The 20,147-nt window shown below is 40.5% G+C and overlaps 1 protein-coding gene across 2 annotated transcripts in view; it reads left to right on the plus strand.

Moving 5' to 3' along the window:
• LOC148897966 (zinc finger protein aebp2-like) overlaps nt 1-20,147 on the plus strand; it is a 93,020-nt gene that overhangs the window by 56,500 nt on the left and 16,373 nt on the right. The window contains exon 9 of one of the 2 annotated variants that reach the window (XM_088996626.1): nt 10,108-13,727. The exons of the other annotated variant lie outside the window; for it this stretch is intronic. Coding sequence (XP_088852752.1) covers nt 10,108-10,132 — 25 coding nt within the window. The 3' untranslated portion in view covers nt 10,133-13,727. Of the gene's footprint in view, nt 1-10,107; nt 13,728-20,147 lie in introns of those variants that run through there. 2 annotated transcript variants of the gene reach the window in all.

The raw sequence follows: 20,147 nt of genomic DNA on the forward strand, positions 1-20,147 counted from the left end.
TTTGAGTGAAAATGGCAAAAACCCTGGCACTGGAGGGGACACATTTGTGCACGTCTAACAGTGAATGAGTTAAGTTTGCATGTTCTCCCTCATGATTACATGGGTAAGTACCAAGCACAGCGCCTTCCTCCGACCTTATAAAAACATGCTAGTTACCATATTTTCCGGCGTATAAGGTGCATCGGACCATAATGCGCACCCCCAATGTATTTTAAGACGCAGCCCCAATGTATTTTCAAACTTTTTCCACATATAAGGCACACCAGAGTATAAGGTGCACGTTCAATGAATGACATGTTTAAAAAAGTTTGACTTATATAAGGCACACCACTTTATTAGGCACGACAGTAAGTAGAGGTTGGGGGTACATTATATATATCTCAGCATGCACCGCACACTTCTTCAACGGGAAGGAAATGCAGTCGGTGGCTGCTGACAATAGTTGCAAGACCTGTTGTGGCTCAATGTTACTTCATATGCAAGCCATACCTGCGTACAAGGCGCAGGGACATATTTTGAAGAAAATCAAGGATTTTGGGTGCACAATGGCCAATATGTGCCCTGTGTACCACAACTCTTTATCAACTACAAAAGGTGCGAGCTCACCTGTGAATCTGCAGAGGATTAAGTGGGATAGAAAATGAATGCCTTTCAAATAGACTGAAGCCTATTTGAAATACATCTGTGTAAGCTCTCAGTTGTACAGGAGTGGTCCATCGATGAAAAGGTTTCTTCAGCCGTCATCTGTACTTTTTTGAAGTACAGATAACGGCTGAAGAAAAGTTCTTATCCAAGAAACTCCGTCAGCGAACTAAAGTCTTACTGGTAGTTTAGGCCCTATGTATATATCCCTACTGTCCAGACATGGCGGTGCCGGACCCTGCTATGATAGGTCCCTGTTCTCAGGTTGGGGGGAGCGGAGGACTATTCCCTGCAGCTCCACTGATTGTTCCTATTGTACTGACTAACGACTGGCCTGAATGCCCCACTTCCACCGGTATCACCTCATCAGTATTACTAATCCGATGTTGCCTAAGCAGGCTATTGTATGAACGATCCAAATTGAACCTCACCCCACCATATCGGTTTAATGAATGATTTAGTTGTTCTATGAAAATCACTTATTTTACTGCCCTTTCAAACCATCTATGTTCTATCGCTCAGATTTTAACCTCATTGTCGTCAAATGAGTGGTTGCTAGCTTTTAGGTGCATATGTACTGCCGATTGAGACCCACCAGTATTAACCCTGCGATGTTGATAAAGTCTTTTTTTGAGAATTTGTTGAGTCTCCCCAATGTACTGCTCCTCACAATTTTCATTCTTACAATGTATTGAATAAACTACATTACTTTGTTTTTCATTTGACAGCCTATCTTTTGGATGCACTAATTTTTGCCTTAAAATGTTATCGGTTTGAAATAATTAGGAATTTTGTGTTGCCAAATGACTGTTTGTAGTTTCTCAGAAACTCCTGCAATGTAAGGTACTGCTACTTCTCTCCTTTTTGTATCTTCGGAATTTTTGGTTTCATTCCCTATTCTTTTTTTCTGACATTTGTTAAATGACCACTGAGGGTTTTGAGGAGGGACTTGAAAATAGGGAGGGAGTCAATATTACGGATGTTGGTGGAAGTGAATTCCAGGGTTTGGGAGCAGAGCGGCTGAAAGCTCTGCATCCCATCGTGGTGAGATGGGCAGAGGGCACATAGAGGTGAAGGGAGGATGAGGATCTGAGGGGCCGAGAGGGAACAGAGATTTGAAGCAGGTCAGACAGATAGGCAGGGGCAAGGTTATGGATGGCTTTGAATGTCAACAGAAGTATTTTGAATTTGATTCGATGTTTAACAGAGAGCCAGTGGAGCTGCTGGAGGACAGGAGTGATGTGGTGAAAAGAGGGGGTTCTAGTGATGATCCGGGCTGAAGAGTTTTGGACTAGTTGGAGTTTATGGAGGATTTTCTGATTTGACAACAAAGAGTCAATAGAGCCTAAACTACCAGTAAGACTGCTGACAAAGTTTCTTGGATAAGAAGCGAAACGTCCGACACCTTCAAAGAAGTACAGATGACCGTTGTACTAAATTCATCCTGTCTACTTGATAACTAATGTTAAGCAGATTCCTCACTTACAGACAGTGTATTGTAGGTGTTCAAATACCTGACGAAGGCGGAAGTAGTCGCCGAAACATGTCAGGTATTTGAACACCTACAATACACTGTCTGTAAGTAAGGAATCTGCTTAACATAAGTACAGATGACGTCCGAAGAAACCTTTTCACCTCTTTGAAATGAATATAATGTACACTAGTCCGACTGGCATAAACGCTTGTCAAACAAGGTGGTTCATCGTTTCTCATGCAAAAGTTACCAAAGCATAAATAGTTCTAGCTTGATTTCCCTTATGTCCTGTCCAGTTTGAAGCCTGTTTAATGTGCCTCCTATAATACTGAGGACAATGCTTGTTAGTAGTTTAGATGATACATTCTCTCCCAAAGGGGCTGTCAAAAGTCCACCAATTCCACGGAGAACTCCCAGGAAGAGATAGAACCAACATCCTCTCTCACCAAATTGCTTGTGACGGAACGCCTGATGCATACTAAGAAGAAATAGATGGGGATACATGTCAATAAGTCTTTCACATGGCAATTCTAGCAATGAATTAAAGTGAGTTTGGTTCGGGATCATATAAATTGGACGTCCCGCTTTTTCCATGACACTGAATCTAGATCAGGATGTGGCGCCAGTTAGAGATGCATCCTAGAATCTGGCATGGCTGACTGGGGCAGCACAGATTCTCGATCCAACAGCTCTTCCAATGAGAAGGAACAACACCACCCATCACGCTCCTGGATTTCCGTCTTGCCGCTCCCTCTTTTGACATATGAATGTTTAAAACAGTTTTTCCATCTTATCTTGGACTTAAACAGTCTGTTGGAATCTCAATTTCTTTGCAATCACTCGGGGGTTCTTGTGATGCGTATTTAGACAGCCGAATGTGTCGATGCTTATATCAAAATGAGGCCGGTTGTAGTCTCTCTGTCTCCAGGGGCATAGAACGAGCAAAGTAATGACATTAGCCAAAAGGGCAAAGCTGCAATGATCTGAAATGGACACAGCCTTTTCCTTTTGTGCTGCCCGGCTTACATCAGCCAGTCATGATGCCACATGCACTCCATAAATTGCAGTGATGCGGCAGAACACGTTGACGCATCAACTCTCTGCGAGGGTATTATGTGATATTATGTTATATGTGATACAGTCACGTTGGGACCGCAGTAATCTTTTTCTGTAGGGATGCTAAGCTAATGTGGCGGACGTACTGGAACTAGACGTAAAAATGTGTACGCACCATCAAATGTCAAAGTCTGTTGCAAGTTAGCATTCAGATTTAATCTGTAAATTGAATTATCTCAGTTTGCACAAAAGTGACATGTAATGTTTGAATGGTTCTTGAGCAAGAATACAGTGGTACCTCTACTTATGAAATGAATGTAATGTGGAAGAAATTTCTAAACAAGAAATTTTGGAAAATAGGACATGTTTTCCATGTAGGTGGCCTAATGCGTTCCAAGCTCACCCAAAAGTTAAACAAATGTTACGAATGTTGGGAGGAAGTGAGTTCCAGAGTCTTTATTTGATGTTCTCTCAGAAGTGAATTTAGCCTGGCGTTTTGTAAAGAACTGATTTAAGGATGATTTATTTCTTCAACTTTTCACAATGCTTCGAAAATATCCAAGGCAAACGCCAGTAGAGTGAGCAGTCGGCCCACTGGTGAACACCTTTTCTGTGTGATTCACATTTTCCCCAAAACTCTCTTCACACTTGATGTCGTTTAGCATGTAAAGAATGTAGATGGACAGAAAGACAAAGACAACTCTTTAATATTTAACACATTGGTCTATGTCTGATGTACTGTAGCTCTGCCTCATATTAGAAATCTTCCGTCCATTCATTCTTCGTCTTATCATGGTCACCAGGGAAAACGGTCTAAGCGTGGGCACACAAATTTCCCTGGTGTCTCCAGGGTAGCTGTGAGGACTGCCAAAGGTCTTTTTCGTTTCACAATCTACTCATTTCCATTTTGAGGCCAACATTTTGCAAAGTTCCCCATTGTGGGACGAATAAAGGTTTTCTGATTCTAATTTTCCATTCGAGATTTTGAAGGCTAGACAAATTCCTTGTGTGTTCTACACAGTTGGTCAATAAATATGATTCTGATTTTACACAAACACACATTAGTAGACCCAAAAACACACATTTAGTTATTGTGGATAAGGAAAGTGACTCAACCATCCTAGGTTTCCCATATGTAAAGTTTTGTTTTAAAATGGACACTTTAAGTGTACATTATTCCTTGTTTCCATTTGCTGTTGCTTTATTAAGCTTACTGGTAAAAAGAGAGTACTGTATTGTGAAATATATTGTACTGGACTGTTTCCCTAACAAGTAAAGCAACTGAATGAGGTTGCAGCTTCATGAATTAATTGGCAGATATGGGGGCCTCTCTCGCCTCCCTAATGTTGATCTAGCTGATGAAATGATATTCTTCTTCAGCGTCTTATTTTTCAGCATCAAAGGTATTCTTGAATGTTGTGCTGATGCTTTAAACAAGGCTAAAATATGTTTCCTTTCATCGTATTCACTGCTCTAATCTCTTCTTCTTCTTTTCCTTTCGGCTTTTCCCTTCAAGGGGTCGCCACAGCAAATCAGTGTCCTCCATCTTTAGAAGTTTGATCCGCGTGTTTGTTTTGGCCAAGCTTTTACGTCGGATGCCCTTCCTGACACAACCCTCTGTATTTATCCGGGCTTGGGACCGGCACAAGAAGACATATGTCCCTTTGTGGCTACAGAACAAGCAACTCGCTCACTAAAAGGCTCCCAAACACAAAATGGTAATCGGCACAGCAACATAAATAATAACATAATTAAAAAAATAATAATAATAAAAGTAAAACAACTAAATAACAAATAATAATAATAATAATAATAATAATAATAATAATAATAATAATAATTACATAAATATAATAAAATAATAGTATAATAATATTAATAATGATAATAATAATAATAATAATTTTCATTTTTAAGCACCTTTCACTGCTCTAATGTACATTTTAAAAATAACAGCGGTGGCGGGATAAAGAGTTATGCGCATTTATCAGGTGTAACATGTCAACATTTCATAACATACGCCACACTCATTTGGTCTTATGCATTTCGGCAGTTTAAAATGATGAGATTGAGTGACTTTTAAATATTTGCTTTTCATTTCGCTGTTAATCCAACCCCGCATGTGCTATCCAGAAATGTCCACTTTAACCTGAAGCGCCAGATGGTTTATTTCACAGAAGCGTCTCATAAGCAAGTATCGGAATTGTTTGGAAAAAGTCAGAGAGCGAAAAGCCAAACTTCATTGTAATTGGACAAATATGCTCAAGCTTATCAAGTCAATAAAGTGACTTGACAAGCAGCCAGTGTCTGTTTGTTTGAAGCCAGTCACTGTTTTTAGTGCCATCGCTTTACTTGAAGTAGATCACACATCAACCAAATCTACCAAAATATGTGGGGGAATAAATAACTTCGGGCCTGACGGTACCAAGTGTGAGCATTTAGATTATGATTCTAAAAGATCTGTTGGTATAATGAACAATCATCAGAAAAAAAGAGTCTACTATCAAGCCTACTAAAAGAGCAAAAATGTATTTGTGGTTCATCAGTGGCACTTAAAATGGGGGATAGTGTGTGTTGACTCCCATTCAAAGGACAACCGACACAACAATTTTGTTTCCTAACTGACACCAGAAAAACGTTTTATAGCATCTAAAATGGCCAAAACACGCAGGCTGATATTTTTAGTCAAATGCAAAACACCAATAAAATAACTTAAAGTGTGCTAAATCTGCAAAAAATTGAGCTGCGAATTGGGCATTTTCAGAAAGTCCCGCCCCCAGTTCGTGACGTCACGCCAAGACGTTTTGCCTGGCTCGAGAATCAAAACAATGGCTTCAGATTCAGAGAACATGCTTTCTTGTTACGCGTCCAGTTATGAATATTGGATTGGATTGGATTTTCCTTTATTCGTCTTGCAGTGGAGAAATTTACATTTCACAGCAGCAAAGTGATAAAAGCAATGAAAGTAGAAAAACAAAATATAAGAGCTGCTGGAAAGGCGGCTGCTGGAAAGGCAGCCCCTCTCACGGTGCCGTCTTGAAGTCAAAGGAACAAAAAAACTAACAAATAATATGACATCACAAAGACAATATGACAACACAATGACACATAGAGTCATTCCTTCTTAAGCACTTTCTGTACCCTCTTTGTGACATGAAGCAGTTCCAGATGAATGAGTGGATCAAAGCTTCTTTTCACCAGTGGATAAGGGAGATCATGGTGGAACGTGCACGTCGACTACAAGCTAAATGTTGAAAGCAAACATGCAGCTGTAGCAACCATTGACGAAAAGAGATTGTCACATCTCCTGTCCCACATAAATCCGCTTCAATTCCAAGCCGCATCAGTTCCACATACGCATCGGCGCTCTGCGCTGACTCTCCTTCTTATCGCGGGCTCCGCAACCATGCATCCATCCAGCCGCAGACTGTCCAACAGCACCGACCTTTCCGCTGAACAAAGCGGGGCTGTGAAGATGCTGCCCATTACAGGCGCAAAAAAGGACAATGGCCCCAGAACTGTCGAGCGATGACAGTCGAATGGCACCGACATCCCTCCCATTCAAAAACAATAGTAGCATATTCATGCTGCCGAAAAGGCACAACCGCTCAGCACAGTCTCCTCCTTGATGTATGTCATGGTCAAAAATGCTGAAAAACAATCGATATCCATTGCACACCAACACAAAGTGACAAAAGAAAACACAAAACAAGGCCAAAAAAAAAGCAATGCTCATGAGAGCACTTACTGACGGCTGCCTACTCGGGCGCCATCTTGGACTCCTCATGATTATGAATATGATTCAAATAGTTCTGAAGAGGAAAGCATAATATATTTTCTACTTTCATTCCTTTCATCACTTTGCTGCTGTGAAATGTAAATTTCTCCACTGTGAGACTAATAAAGGCATATCCAATCCAATCCAATAAATGTTTGCAATCGATTAAACACGTTCTTCCGGGTCATTTTGGGGCATCAAGACTGAGGTGTAGCACCCCGAAAAAAGATGGCGCCAGAGCGCGTTGAATTGTCTGCTTGGAATTTGTGTCGGCGAATATCAAATAGTTGTCTTGGTGCAACACACAACGGAAGAAACACCAAAACCCGACCAAATTTGGGAATGGCGCTTCATGCCATGCTTTTCAAGTCCAAAATAAATTCAGGAATGGCAGTGAATGAGTTAATGGTGTGTAAAGTTTTGAAATTGTTTCATGTATCCTGCTGGTGATGTTTTTGCACATCACAAAAACAAGGTGAAAGGAGACATTAAAAAACAACAACAAAAAGATATGTTACAAGCTTACCTTCAATCACCTTTAATTACAGTATTTTGAACATAATCTATTTATTCCATTAAAAGAGACCAAAACAGTGACACTGGAAATACATGTGTGGACCACGATATAATGTATGCTCATTGCTCATTTTCAACAATGCACCTTGGAATTCAAACCACATGTGGTACAGTTCTGTCTGGATGGATTTGAGAATTTCCACAGAATTAAATGCCAATCGTAATAATAATTGGAATTGAAAGTGCCGAGGAGCTAAATGGTAATTTTAAGACTTAATGGCATCCAATTGTGCTGTCACATTGGATTAGCTGCAACGTTAGCAGGCTTTTATTGAAAAATGATGTGGCTGTGAAGCGTGATGTACATTTAAACTACTGTCGTGTTTTCACACATACTGTCATGCCATTGACTGAATGAATCGAAACATTGAATGGATGAGTCATACAATCCAGGTTTGTATTTTTGATCTTCTAACTTCAGAGAGGGAGATGTGGTAATTTGGAGGTTAGGGGCTTTTGACCCCTGATGACATTGTTCATTGGAGTGGCAAAGATGACCACCTGCAGCAGTGGCTCTTAACCTTGTTTGAGGCACCGTATCCAACCAGTTCATATGCACGATCACCAAACACTTCATTCGTGAAAGTTTTGGTGGCAATTTTTACGAATTCAATACATTAAAAAACACATTTATTGAGTAAAATAAATCAAATTACATGGTCGAACTACAGTTTGTATTTGTAAACATTTTTTTAATTGGATGATGTACTATCACTAGTCACACAGTGACTACTGAGTGAACTAAAATTCCCACAACATTGATTGGACAAGCAATGTAATGTGACCATCTGCTGGCAGTGATAGCCAAACAGACATGTCATAACTAATTGACCTGTTGAGTTTGGGGGTGTCTTAACCTCCTTGGCAGAGGCTCCCTCGAACACCTGAGACTGATTCATCGAACCCAGGTTCGGAACCACTGACCTACGGATTATAGCAGTGTCATTCATTCTCATAGGTGCGCAAGGCTGCACCCTCCAATGGCCTTTTTTTGGTTTGTTTGTTTGTTTGTTTGTTTTTAGGTCGCCCTGGTTGCACTAAGTAGAAAAAGAATAACGGGCAAAGAGGAAGTTTATGTCTCGTTTGCCTTCAGCTCTGTGCATGGAGGCGTCGCTGGAGATGCAGACAGTGCCCGAGCGTGGAAATAATGTCTTCCTTCTCGCAGCATCAAAAGAATGTTCTGTCTGAGAATCTAACAGGGAAGGAGATTAGCGGGGAAGTTGAAATGGGAGACAGATAATCGTGTCCTCAGTTGCTTTGGACAGTTGAGTTCTTTTCTGAGCCAGTGCAATCAAACAGGTTGTCACGATAGAGACGACGACCCGACTTCTCCATAACTACGAGTAAATTTTGTCTACTCATGGGAATCCTTATCATGTGAACTATCACTAATCATTAATTTTCTCTGATATTATTTCATGATGTATAAGTAAAGTACAAAGTATGTCCAAGTTCCATGATTCTACAACAGTGACTTTCATTTTTTACTTCCACTAGTTTTCACATTTTTTTCCAAATCTAATTTGGATCAACTCTGTGTTGCGGCTTTCTTTGCGTCATGAGCTATCAGGTAGATCATCTCATGACTGATGAAGGCCATTTTCTCGAGTTCGCTGCAGTGATCACATTTGCACTGTTTATCAAATATTTTCTTCTTTACTGCCAGCCTCTGTCAGGCCTTGCGTAGTTAAACAGTGAAGATAAATCCATATAGTGTAAGCTCCCATATAAAAGTAGCCTCTCGGCTGATTTATGACGTTGACTTACTGCGAAGATCTTTCATTCTCAGGGCTGGAGAACAATGATTCGCCCTCCACAGACGGTGTTGCGTTGTACCTCTCTGACAGCTTGATCCTCAGTGCCTCATGATGGGCTTTGTCTCCATTACAACGGCTCTATTTTGTCCATCTCGTGTTGGTGAAGCGTAAAGCAGTTTGGAACGTAATGTTCTGGAGGCGGCTGTCCTGCAGACCACGGTGACCCCTCTGCTGCTTTAGTTCTTGTGCTGAGTTTTCAAAATCTTGACCGCTGGGGTTTATTTCTGTATTTTTTTAAATTACTGTACTAGATGATCGAACCGGACCGTTCGGATCAGATGCGTCCTTCACTCATTCACTGCCATCCCCAAATGTATTCGGTAATTGAAACGCATGATGTGCAGCGCCATTCCCAAGTTTGTTCCACTTTTGGTTTTTCTTGCAGGGGGTGCCGATAAAGTGCCGGTCAGACCTCTGGCAATCTTTTCCCTCCCATGAGGGTGTTTGCCTTTTATTTAGCCACCCCCATTTCACGCTCTCACAACTCCAGACCCATACAATTTAGGAATTTATTTTTTTTCTGAAGAAAGAAGAGAGTTTTCATATGCTGCATTGAATGTTTATGCAGTCTTGCAACTCAATATTCTGTGGGTCCTGCAATTTGAATGAAAATTACAAAAACCCTGGCACTGGATTGGACACATTTTTGCACATCGTCTGGCAGTGAATGAGTTGAAAACGCATCTCCATGCGCCTTACAATCTGGTGCACCTTATATATGGAATGAACTGTGAGATTTCCACGTTTCTTTCGTGTGTTTACAGTGAAACAATGTTGGTCACATTGTGAATATGGACATTATTGCATGAACTCAAACGACTGCCCCTCAACGCACCCATCTGTCAAATTCATAAAGTTTGCAGACGACACCACGGTCATCGGTCTCATCAAAGACGGCGTGTAGTCGCGTACTGACAACAAGTGGAGCAGCTGGAGCTCTGGTGCTGCCGTCACAACCTAGAGCTGAACACGCTCAAGATGGTAGAGATGATCGTGGACTTCAGGAAACATCCATCATCACAGCTGCCCCTCACACTATCCATTTGCCTCGTGTCAACCTTCAAGACCTTCAAGTTCCTGGGAATCACAGTCTCTCAGGACATGAAGTGGGAGGTCAACACCAACTCCATCCTGAGAAAGGCCCAACAGAGGATGTACTTCCTAAGGCTGCTAAAGAAGCATGGCCTGCCATATGAGGTGCTGCAACATTTCTACACGGCTGTCATTGAATGCATCCTGTGTTCCTCAATCACCGTTTGGTTTGGAGCCGGCACAAAAATAGAATACATCCGACTTCAACGGACAGTTAGGACGGCGGGAAAAAATCATTGGCACCGACCTAACCACGCTCGAGGACTTGCACTCTGCAAGAATCCAAACTACTGATTCTGATTCTGAACAACATTGAGTTGTTATGCTATTGCTTTTGAGTTATTATTTGAGTTCTGACTGTTATTGCTTGTCACTATTATATGCATTATTATATTTACTGTAACAGCATCAGAATTTTTTTAACGTGTTAACTGAATAGAAGAAAAGTTCCCATCCCCCATGTGATATAAATGTGACACGACGTGTTATATCTTACTTTTGTCAACTCATTCACTGCCAGATTTGCAAAAATGTGTCCACTCCAGTGCCAGGGTTTTTGTCATTGTCACCCAAATTCCAGGACTCAGAGAATATTGAGTTTTAGGACTACATAAACATTCAATGTAGTGTAAGAAACCTTAGACTCTCTTCTTTCATCAGAAAAAAAATAATTCCTAAATTATATGGGTCTGGAGTTATATGAGCTTGAAATGAGGGTAGCTGTCCAAAATACAATGCAATATATACAGTACATATTGGTTTATATAGCGCTTTAACAACAGCTGAAGCTGGAACAAAATGCGACATGGAAAAAAAGGGAAATGCTGACCCCGTGTGGAAAAGAAGAAAACATTGCCAGAGGCCACGGCCAGCACTTCATCGGCAACTAAGCATGAAAAAACAAAACTCGAACAAATTCAAGAATGCCGCTCTATGTCACATTTTCAATTCCTGAATAAATTCATGAATGGCAGTGAATGAGTTAAAAGTTACTAAAATACTATAACAGTTGTTTATTCATTTTGTGAGTGAATGGAGTTCTCAGAAAAGGCCTTATAAACAGTATATGGAAACAGTTTTAAAATGTCATTCATTGAGGGTGCGCCTTATAATGCAATAATAGTCTTATAATGCGTAAAATACGGTAATTGCTAAAGCGCAAGGCAGCAGCACTTAGTGTTGCTTCTTTAATTGTAATAACAATTTTTGAAAAACAAACATAACATAATTACTTTTAACATTTGGGATTGTCATAATAGATAAATGGAAAATAAGGTGTTCTTTTGAAATAAAAAAAACATCCAACGGATAATCTGTCCAAGTAGACTTGAGAAAGCCCACTTTATTTATGGATGTTGAAGAGGAAGTGTGCAGTCGGGCTCCAGATAACGTGATGTTGATATGGAGTCTGGGAAAAAGTGTGCAGTGGACTTACTTGAGAGTTTTATGGCTCTGTGGTCTACTGTTATTCTATTTTCGCTCTGTTTTTTTTTTCTCAAACTTGATTTCACCTGTATTGCTGTCAGGCTTCTTCTCATTCGTAAGCTTGTGTGATCGGGTGGCATACTGGGCTGGGCGATATTATCTAAAATTCTTATCGGTGCATAAATTAAATCCCTACACAGCAACGGTATATATTGTGATATGTACATCTGTGTAAACATGATAATGGGAGTGTGTCTGAAGAGGTTATGTTGGGTAGTTCCTTAGCAAAGCTAAATTGATTAAAAAAGAACAAAAACAAAGTAAACAAGATTTGAAGTAACTTTCAGATTTATTGTATTTGAAAAGTTACAATTAAATGAGGGGAACACGAACGAGTCAAGTCAGTCGCCATGTCATCATGCACTGCTGTAAACAAATTGCCTTTAAAAAATGTCAGTTTGTATGACTGTATTTAGCCAGATTTTATTTTATAGTTGGCCTTCTCACCACATTGGCTGTGTTATTCCTGATAAACATTGCTATCAATGTACGCAAGTTACACAAGGACTCAAAGCCACTAACAAATACTTTATATTTGTATTCTATACTTTTTCACTCATTAACTGCCAGACGTGCAAAAATGTGTCCACTCCAGTGACAGGGTTTTTGTAATTTTCACTTGAAAATTCCAGGACTTACAGAATATTGAGTTTTAGGACTACATAAACATTCAATGCAGCGTAAGAAACCTAACACTGTCTTCTTTCATAAGAAAAGGGTTAATTCCTAAATTATATGGGCCTGGAGTTATATGAGCTTGAAATGAGGGTGGCTGTCCAAAATACAATGCAATACATACATACTGGTTTATATAGCGCTATAACCACAGCTGAAGCTGTAACAAAGCACTAACATGGAAAAAAGGGAATGCTTCCCCCTTGTGCAAGGGAAAACAACATTGGCAGAGGCCATGGCTAGCGTACCCAAGTATGAAAAAACAAAACCCGTGCAAAATCGGGAATGGCATTCTCTGTCATATTTTCAATTCCCGAATAAATTTGTGAATGGCAGGGAATGAGTTAATAATACTTATTATTTTCCGGTTTTAATATATGCTAATTATGTAGATTTGGTATTCTAGTCTCCCCAGATTAATTTTCCTGATCCTTTTCTATTCATTGTTGATTACGTGTCAGTCAGACTACTGTTACAACGTCGAGTGCCAATTGCCAAAGCTCATATTATTCTGATGTTTTTGTACTTTCCTTTTCACATTATCTTCGAGGCGAACACGGCTAATCCGGTCGTTGTCTACTCAGTGTAGCTTCTTCGCCGCTAAAGCGGTGTATCATTGTATTTTGGTTATGCTCGCGCACCAGTCGCAGTTCCCAGTCGGCGCAGATTCAGAACAAGTTAAATTTAGCAACAAGCAATCTAAAGGAAGCAGAGAATAAATCATAAATGATGCATGAATGTTCTCAGGTGGATCTACATATTTATATATACTGTATATATTTTTTATTTAACTAGCTCAAAGCTATTCACAAAAAATAATAAAAATAACAGACAACACTTTCTTCCAGCTGCCTTGTTTGATTTGTTTGAAGCCATTTTTACACAGAGGCGGATAGGATGATGACATCAACATTCTTGTGAATAGCTGGCAGAGTCCAAATGTAGTCGGTCCTTTGTTGGTGCACTATCATTCGCATTGTAGTGGCCCGAGGGATCATTGTTCCACTGAACTACAGTAGGAGTAATGGAATGTAAATCAACTGACAAATTGACGTATTGTATTCCGCCGTCATTTTCTTCGTTTTCTTTTGTGTGTATAAAGCCAATTTCTATATGATAGATGGCTATTATTATTGCAGGATGGAAGTGAATCATTTATCATAAAAATAATGGATTCCAACATATCACGGTGTGGTTTCTGAGCTTTTTTCCCCTTTTTCCCTCTATTGCAAGACGTGGAACCGTGTGTATCACATTCCTTATTGTTTTTAATTTTGTTTGAGAGAGAGTGTGGCATGACGTGATAGAAAGGTGAGCTGATTGGGCTTTTGCCCAACATGGCCACATTGTGAGTTAAACAAAGCAGGGACACACTGTGTGAAGAAAGGAAACGGCAAAAAAAGAGGCATCACGATGCTTCATGTAAATGTTCTCTCCATGAACTCTCCAAGGGATTCCTACAGCATGTGCATACATTCACTTAGGCTCATGTCATCGTACGTTATTTTAGGAGGTACAATTAAAGTGAGGTGTTTACCTTAAAACGGAATAGTTATGTAATTTACTTCCCTTTTTTTAACCTTCATGATTTCATTTGCAGTAAATGCCTTCAGAGCTGGTATGCGTTCCGAATGGTTCAGCCTCGCCACAGCCGCCGCATGCCGTCATCGCCGCTTGCCACAGTTCTTTTAAAAGGCGCATCACCTCCAAGTCGCATCTTATGTAACCTTTAACCAACTGCAGACTTGTCTTTATCGGGAGTCACGGAACCACAAGCGTGCCTGGGGGTCCATATGCAGATGACGGTCTGTCAGTTTGCAAACCCATGGTTAGGCCCTCGTGATGACAGTAACGCTCCAAGAATGTCTGGAGAACTCGACCATCTTTCCAGCCTCAGCCTTAACAATGTAGGCACATTTTTTTCCCGGCTTATTTTAACCATGTAATGGGTCCTTATTGTCACGTATGCTATTTTTCTACATACTTAAATCACTTCAACTTAATATTCTGAATGAAGCCCAGATATTATAAAATAATTAAAAAAAATAATAATAATAATATTTCTGCTGATGACATTTAATATTTTGTGACCAATTTATATCGTAAATCATCAAGAAAAGCCATTTGATAATTACCCATCATACATAACAGTCAAAATTTATTGGGAATGCTTTTTCATGATTATTTTTTTTATGTTCTGATCTGAAACAACCAAAATCGTGTAGCATTTATCAGTCAAAAAGAAAAGAAAAGAAATAATAAAATTAATAATAATAATAATAATAATAATAATAATAATAATACATTTCATTTAAAAGCGCCTTTCAAAACGTTCAAAGAGATTCGACCATTTCAATCAATCACAGCCAGTCGGAACGTGAGACTGAAATGACCAAACAAGCCTGTTTCTTTTTAGTATTTAGTTTTTTTTATGTACAAAAACACAAATAATGACTTGTTTTGTTTTACAATCTGGTGATTTTTTTATGCAGCATACTTGTCAAAGCAAAAGTCAAAACCCGGGAGCCAGATCTGGGCCCCGCCACACCAATGTATGTGGCCCGTGAGAGCAAATCATGCAACCATCAATGATGATCACTAAAATCTTTTAATTCCCACATGAAATAAATACGAGAAATATTGTAAGCAGTTTCTTGTAGCAAAAAAAACTCCCAATAATAATTTAAACCTTTATTCGTCTTGCGGTGGAGAAATTTACATTTCACAGCAGCAAAGTTATTAAAGGAATAAGAAAGGATAGAAAGAAGTAGAAAAACAAAATACAGGACCTACTGGAAAGACAGCCACTCTAGCGGGGCCATCTTGAAGTCAAAAAACTAAATAACAAATAATATGACAACACAAAGACACAGATTAATTCAATCTTCAGCACTTTCTGCACCTTCTTTGTTCCATGAAGCAGTTCTAGATGAAAAAGGAAAGAATCAAAGCGTCCTTTTCACCAGTTGATCAGGGACATCATGGTGAAATGTGCACGTCGACTACAAGCTAAATGTTGAAAGCAAACACGCAGCTGTAGCATCCATTGACGAAAAGAGATTGCCTCACATCTCCTGTCACTCATGAATCCGCTGCAATTCCAAACTGCGACAGTTCCATATATGCATCGGCGCTCTGCGTTGATGCTCCTTACTTCTCATCGCAGACTCCTCATGCCATGCATCCATCCAGCCGCAGACTGTCCAACAGCACCAACCTTTCCCCTGAACAAGGTGGAGCTGTGAAAATGCTGCCCATTACATGTGCAAAAAATGCACAATCGCCCCAGAGCTGTCCAGCGGTGAAAGTCAAATGGCACCGGCATTCCTCCCATTCAAAAACAGTGCTGCATATTCGTGCTGCCAAAAAGGTGCAACCACCTCAGTAGAGTCTCCTCCTTGCTGATGTCATGATCTGGTTGGCGACCAACGGGTGGCGCTGTCGGCCCTGCCTGCAGCCGTGCAGGTGTTGGTCGTTCCAATCAGTGGCAGTCAAAAGGACTCCCGGCACGACCATTCGGCGTCGGGTCATTGTATGCATTGTGCATTGTGTATGCATTGTATGCTGTGCATGTGTTTGTTTCATCTTGGTAGACTTTTACTCTTGTTTTTTTCCTTTGATACTTTTTATTTTTCTGTTCAGATGATCTTAATGTTTTAGATTTTGTTCCTATTGACTTTATTTTAATACAGTTTCTCAAATACAACCTGCCTGCTTTTTGGGACAACTGCCATCACCACCTTGCAAACCGTGACAGCTGAATGGCATGGCAAAAAATTCTGAAAAACAATCCATATCCATTCCACATGATGCACAACAACTCAAAGTGACAAAATAAAACAAAAACAAGACAAAAACAACAAAAACAACCAAGGCTTATGACAGCACTTCTATAAACCATTATTCTTGACTTCTTGATATGATTTAAATTATCATGGTAACTAGAATGTGGCTCGCGTCGAAAATGGATGCCAGCCTTTTTATACAGTATCGTCGTTGTTTTCCCTCTCACCAACCTCCCCACAATATCTTGGTAATTATTGTATGGTGAGGGTCATACCATGATAATGAATTATGACAGACATTGATACATTGCAAGTGTTGCTGTTTGTTGTTGTTGTTTGAATTTGAACGGATGTTATTCTTATTGGAAACCGATGGTTTTACTAAAAGTATCCTTTGCATTACAAGCACGACCATAAACAATTGGAAGATTCCTGGTATCATCCGTGTCATTTCTGGATTTAGTTTTCAGGCACGTGCATGTGTATAAACAGTAAATTTGGTATCGGCTACTTCTGCACCTACCTAAATTGCCATTTATGTCACCAAACCGACATAAAGGACAATGAGAAATGCCCGGTAGTCGAGTGGTTAGCACACCGACTTCACAGTGCTGAGGTCGCTGGTCCGCGTCCCGTTCCGGCCTCCCTGTGTGGAGTTTCCATGTCCTCCCCAGACCCGCGTGGGTTTTCTCCGGTCCTACGGTTTCCTCCCACACTCCAAAAACATGCATGGCAGGCAGATTGTCCACTCCAAATTGTCCCTAGGTGTGAGTGTGAGAGTGACTGTTGTACCTCTTTGTGTGCCCTGCGATTGGCTGGCTAACCATTCAGGGTGTCCCCCAGCTCGTGCCCGAAGACAGCTGAGACAGCAGCTCCAGCACCCGCCGCAACCCTAATGAGGAATAAGCGGCACGGAAAATAGATGGATGGATGGAGAAATGGACATACAGTTACAGTTTTCGAGATTGGATTGCTCCTCATTGTCGTGCAGTTATCTGTATCTACATTTAATCAACATCAAAGTGTTTTTGAAGCTAGTCACAAAAAATGAAATTTGGCGTCAGCCCTAAAATTTGCAGTCGAAAATCTACATGCCACATATTTCTTGTCCACATATCAAACAAAAAATGATGCAGTAGCAACGGCTCCAAGCCCGTGTGAAGCAAGCAGTGGCGTGTGGCAGACTGTCAGTGATGAAAGGACATTTTTTATGCATGGCCCTAGTCCTCTTGGCTTTACTCACGGCATGCACAAGAGCCTCAAATACTTTTGATGGGCCCTCCTGACGACATCTAGCATCTCATCCTCAATCGCACTGACCCGTTTTGTGATCGCCTCCCCGCTACCAGAGGGGCTTCGGGCAAGAAATATTTAGACGGATCACAAGCTTGAGCCTTTGCTTTGAAAGATATGTTGTTGCTGCTGACAGAAGCTAGTGGAGTGCCTAATTAGGCTATGGAGACTGCACCACTGCGAGGGGGCTGCTCTGACGCAATTTGGAAACAGACTAAGGCCCCACCACCACTACCAACACCCCATCCCTACCCCGCCCGGCCCCTGCAGTACTAGCTAAGAGTGTGTCATGCTCAGCGTAGAGTTACACATAGAATCTTATTGGGAATAAACTGCTCAGAGAATTTTCACTCTAATCATATGTATATATTTTAGCAGATAATGATCCTCCTGACCCTTCCCAACTATCTGATTGTAAAGGATGAACATATGTTTTTGCTCCAAGCTGGATCCGGATTGACGTTTAGGCGTGAAAATTCCCTCGGCTTCCTGTAAGGAACTGCAACCGTCCGGGGCTTGTATGAGTTAAATATTGATGAGGGCCATGATAGATGACGACATCTCAAAACAAAAACAGTCTCGGTGGAATAGAAATTGTGATCAACAGAATACATCATCTGTGTCAACTTCTTGAAACACAACTTTGCAGTAGGATGCCTCTTGAATTTTATTTCTTATTGTTGAATTGTGTTTCTGTATGGTAATCTGGCACAAGATTCTACGTGTTTTTCTTCAATTTCTAGTATCATGGAACGGGTAATTTCACCTTCACTATTGATGAAACTCTCACTAAAATTGTAAATCTGGTCATATTTGTTTGTACTAGTGCAAAAGATGCAAGATTTGTTCACTCATCCAAAAGACAACAAAGTTACTTTTGATGGCAAAATAGTGAATCACAACTAAACAAAGAGGGAACGTGCCATAGGCAACGTGACTCTCAGCTTTTGCCCTTCTTTCTTTCCCCCGCATCATCTTTGCCCACAATTGCGACACATACCTTCTATAATTCACCACAACACATCCTCGGTTTATACCAAACACTCATATCCTGAGCGGTAGACACCTAAATTTGTCCTACTTCAACTTATTGACATTCCTCACCCTCAAAATTGGTAGGAATTCTCTCACTAATCGTTTTCTTTTCTTAAAAAATGGGACTGACCTCATTTTTTTCCTTCAGTGGAAATATACATTTTTTATTTCAGGTGCTAAACAAGTTTATTACAGAATCCCAGGAAATGCAGGACCTGAATGTTAATCTTGTGCGCATTAGGTGCAGATCTGAAATCGGATTTATCAACCTTTCAGGTCTTGACTAAACTGAGTGTTGTTCTGGTCTTTGTGTGTGTCTTTGGATAGCCTGCCCCTTGACAGTGATTTAAGCCACTTGGGTCAACTTGTATTTACCTTTCCTTTTACAGAGCATCCCCATGTGTATGAGAATGAATATGGTAATTGGTTCGGTGGTCTTTGCGAGTCCTTTTCATCGTTTGACTTAATCCTCTCCAATTACATTAGGGTTCTCTCCAGCAATAAAGCCAGACTCAAACCAGTACATTGTACATCGTGAAGCAAACAGATTGCTGTCTTGATCAAAGTCACACAGACCGGACGGAAAGGTGACCTTGTCTTTTTGGCACTCGAGGAAGAACAAGCCAACTACTTGATAGACTACAATTTTCTTAGAGAACATATCAAAACAGCACATATATTTACACGGTACAAGCAGCGTAGACAGATATTGAATTATTTTACTTGAGCATTGATCCAACCTCTGTGCTATTCTTTCCCCCGATATTCCTTTCCTGGTAAACTAACTCTGTTGACACATATTCCCGGTAGTTTAACTGTGTGACGAGCTGTTTTGGCATGACAGTATCTTCGACATTCTTCTTTGTCACACGTGCTGTCATCTGGTGTGGTCTGATGAGGTAAATAGAACCCACGGGTGTCTGGGAGTTTCAATCTGTGTGCACTCATCGACGTCAGAGTCAAGTGTGGCCTGTCAAGAGTCCCTGCAGCTTTAAATCACCTGCATGCGCAGGCCTTGTACGCAGAGGTCAACGCACCGCAGTAGTGCTTGTCACTTGCGCTGTCACTCAATATTCTGCTGTTACTGTGATGTATACACCTAGCACAAATGGATCACAGAAGCCATTATTAATTAAGCTTGAATCCTTCAAGAGCTGGTGATTGAAAACAATTTGCCATCAAAATGGACGCAATCATTTCAATTTCAAGTAATTATTGCCTGTCCAACATTCCAGTAAACACGTTCATTCTTCGGCTTCCGTATTTACCTGATTATAAATCGCTCCAGAGTATACCTTCCGCTGTTTATTCTTCAAATGCTTATACTGCAGTCAACAAAAAACAAACGTGTGGTGACGGCAAGCAATCGACGGCTACCGTTCAATATGAAAGAAGTGATTATTTTATTTGTTTATTTTTGGTGCTGTTTCTAGGAATGT

The sequence above is a fragment of the Hippocampus bargibanti genome, linkage group LG05, assembly GCF_051943395.1.
Source record: "Hippocampus bargibanti isolate YZ-2025 linkage group LG05, ASM5194339v1, whole genome shotgun sequence".
NCBI lineage: Eukaryota > Metazoa > Chordata > Actinopteri > Syngnathiformes > Syngnathidae > Hippocampus > Hippocampus bargibanti.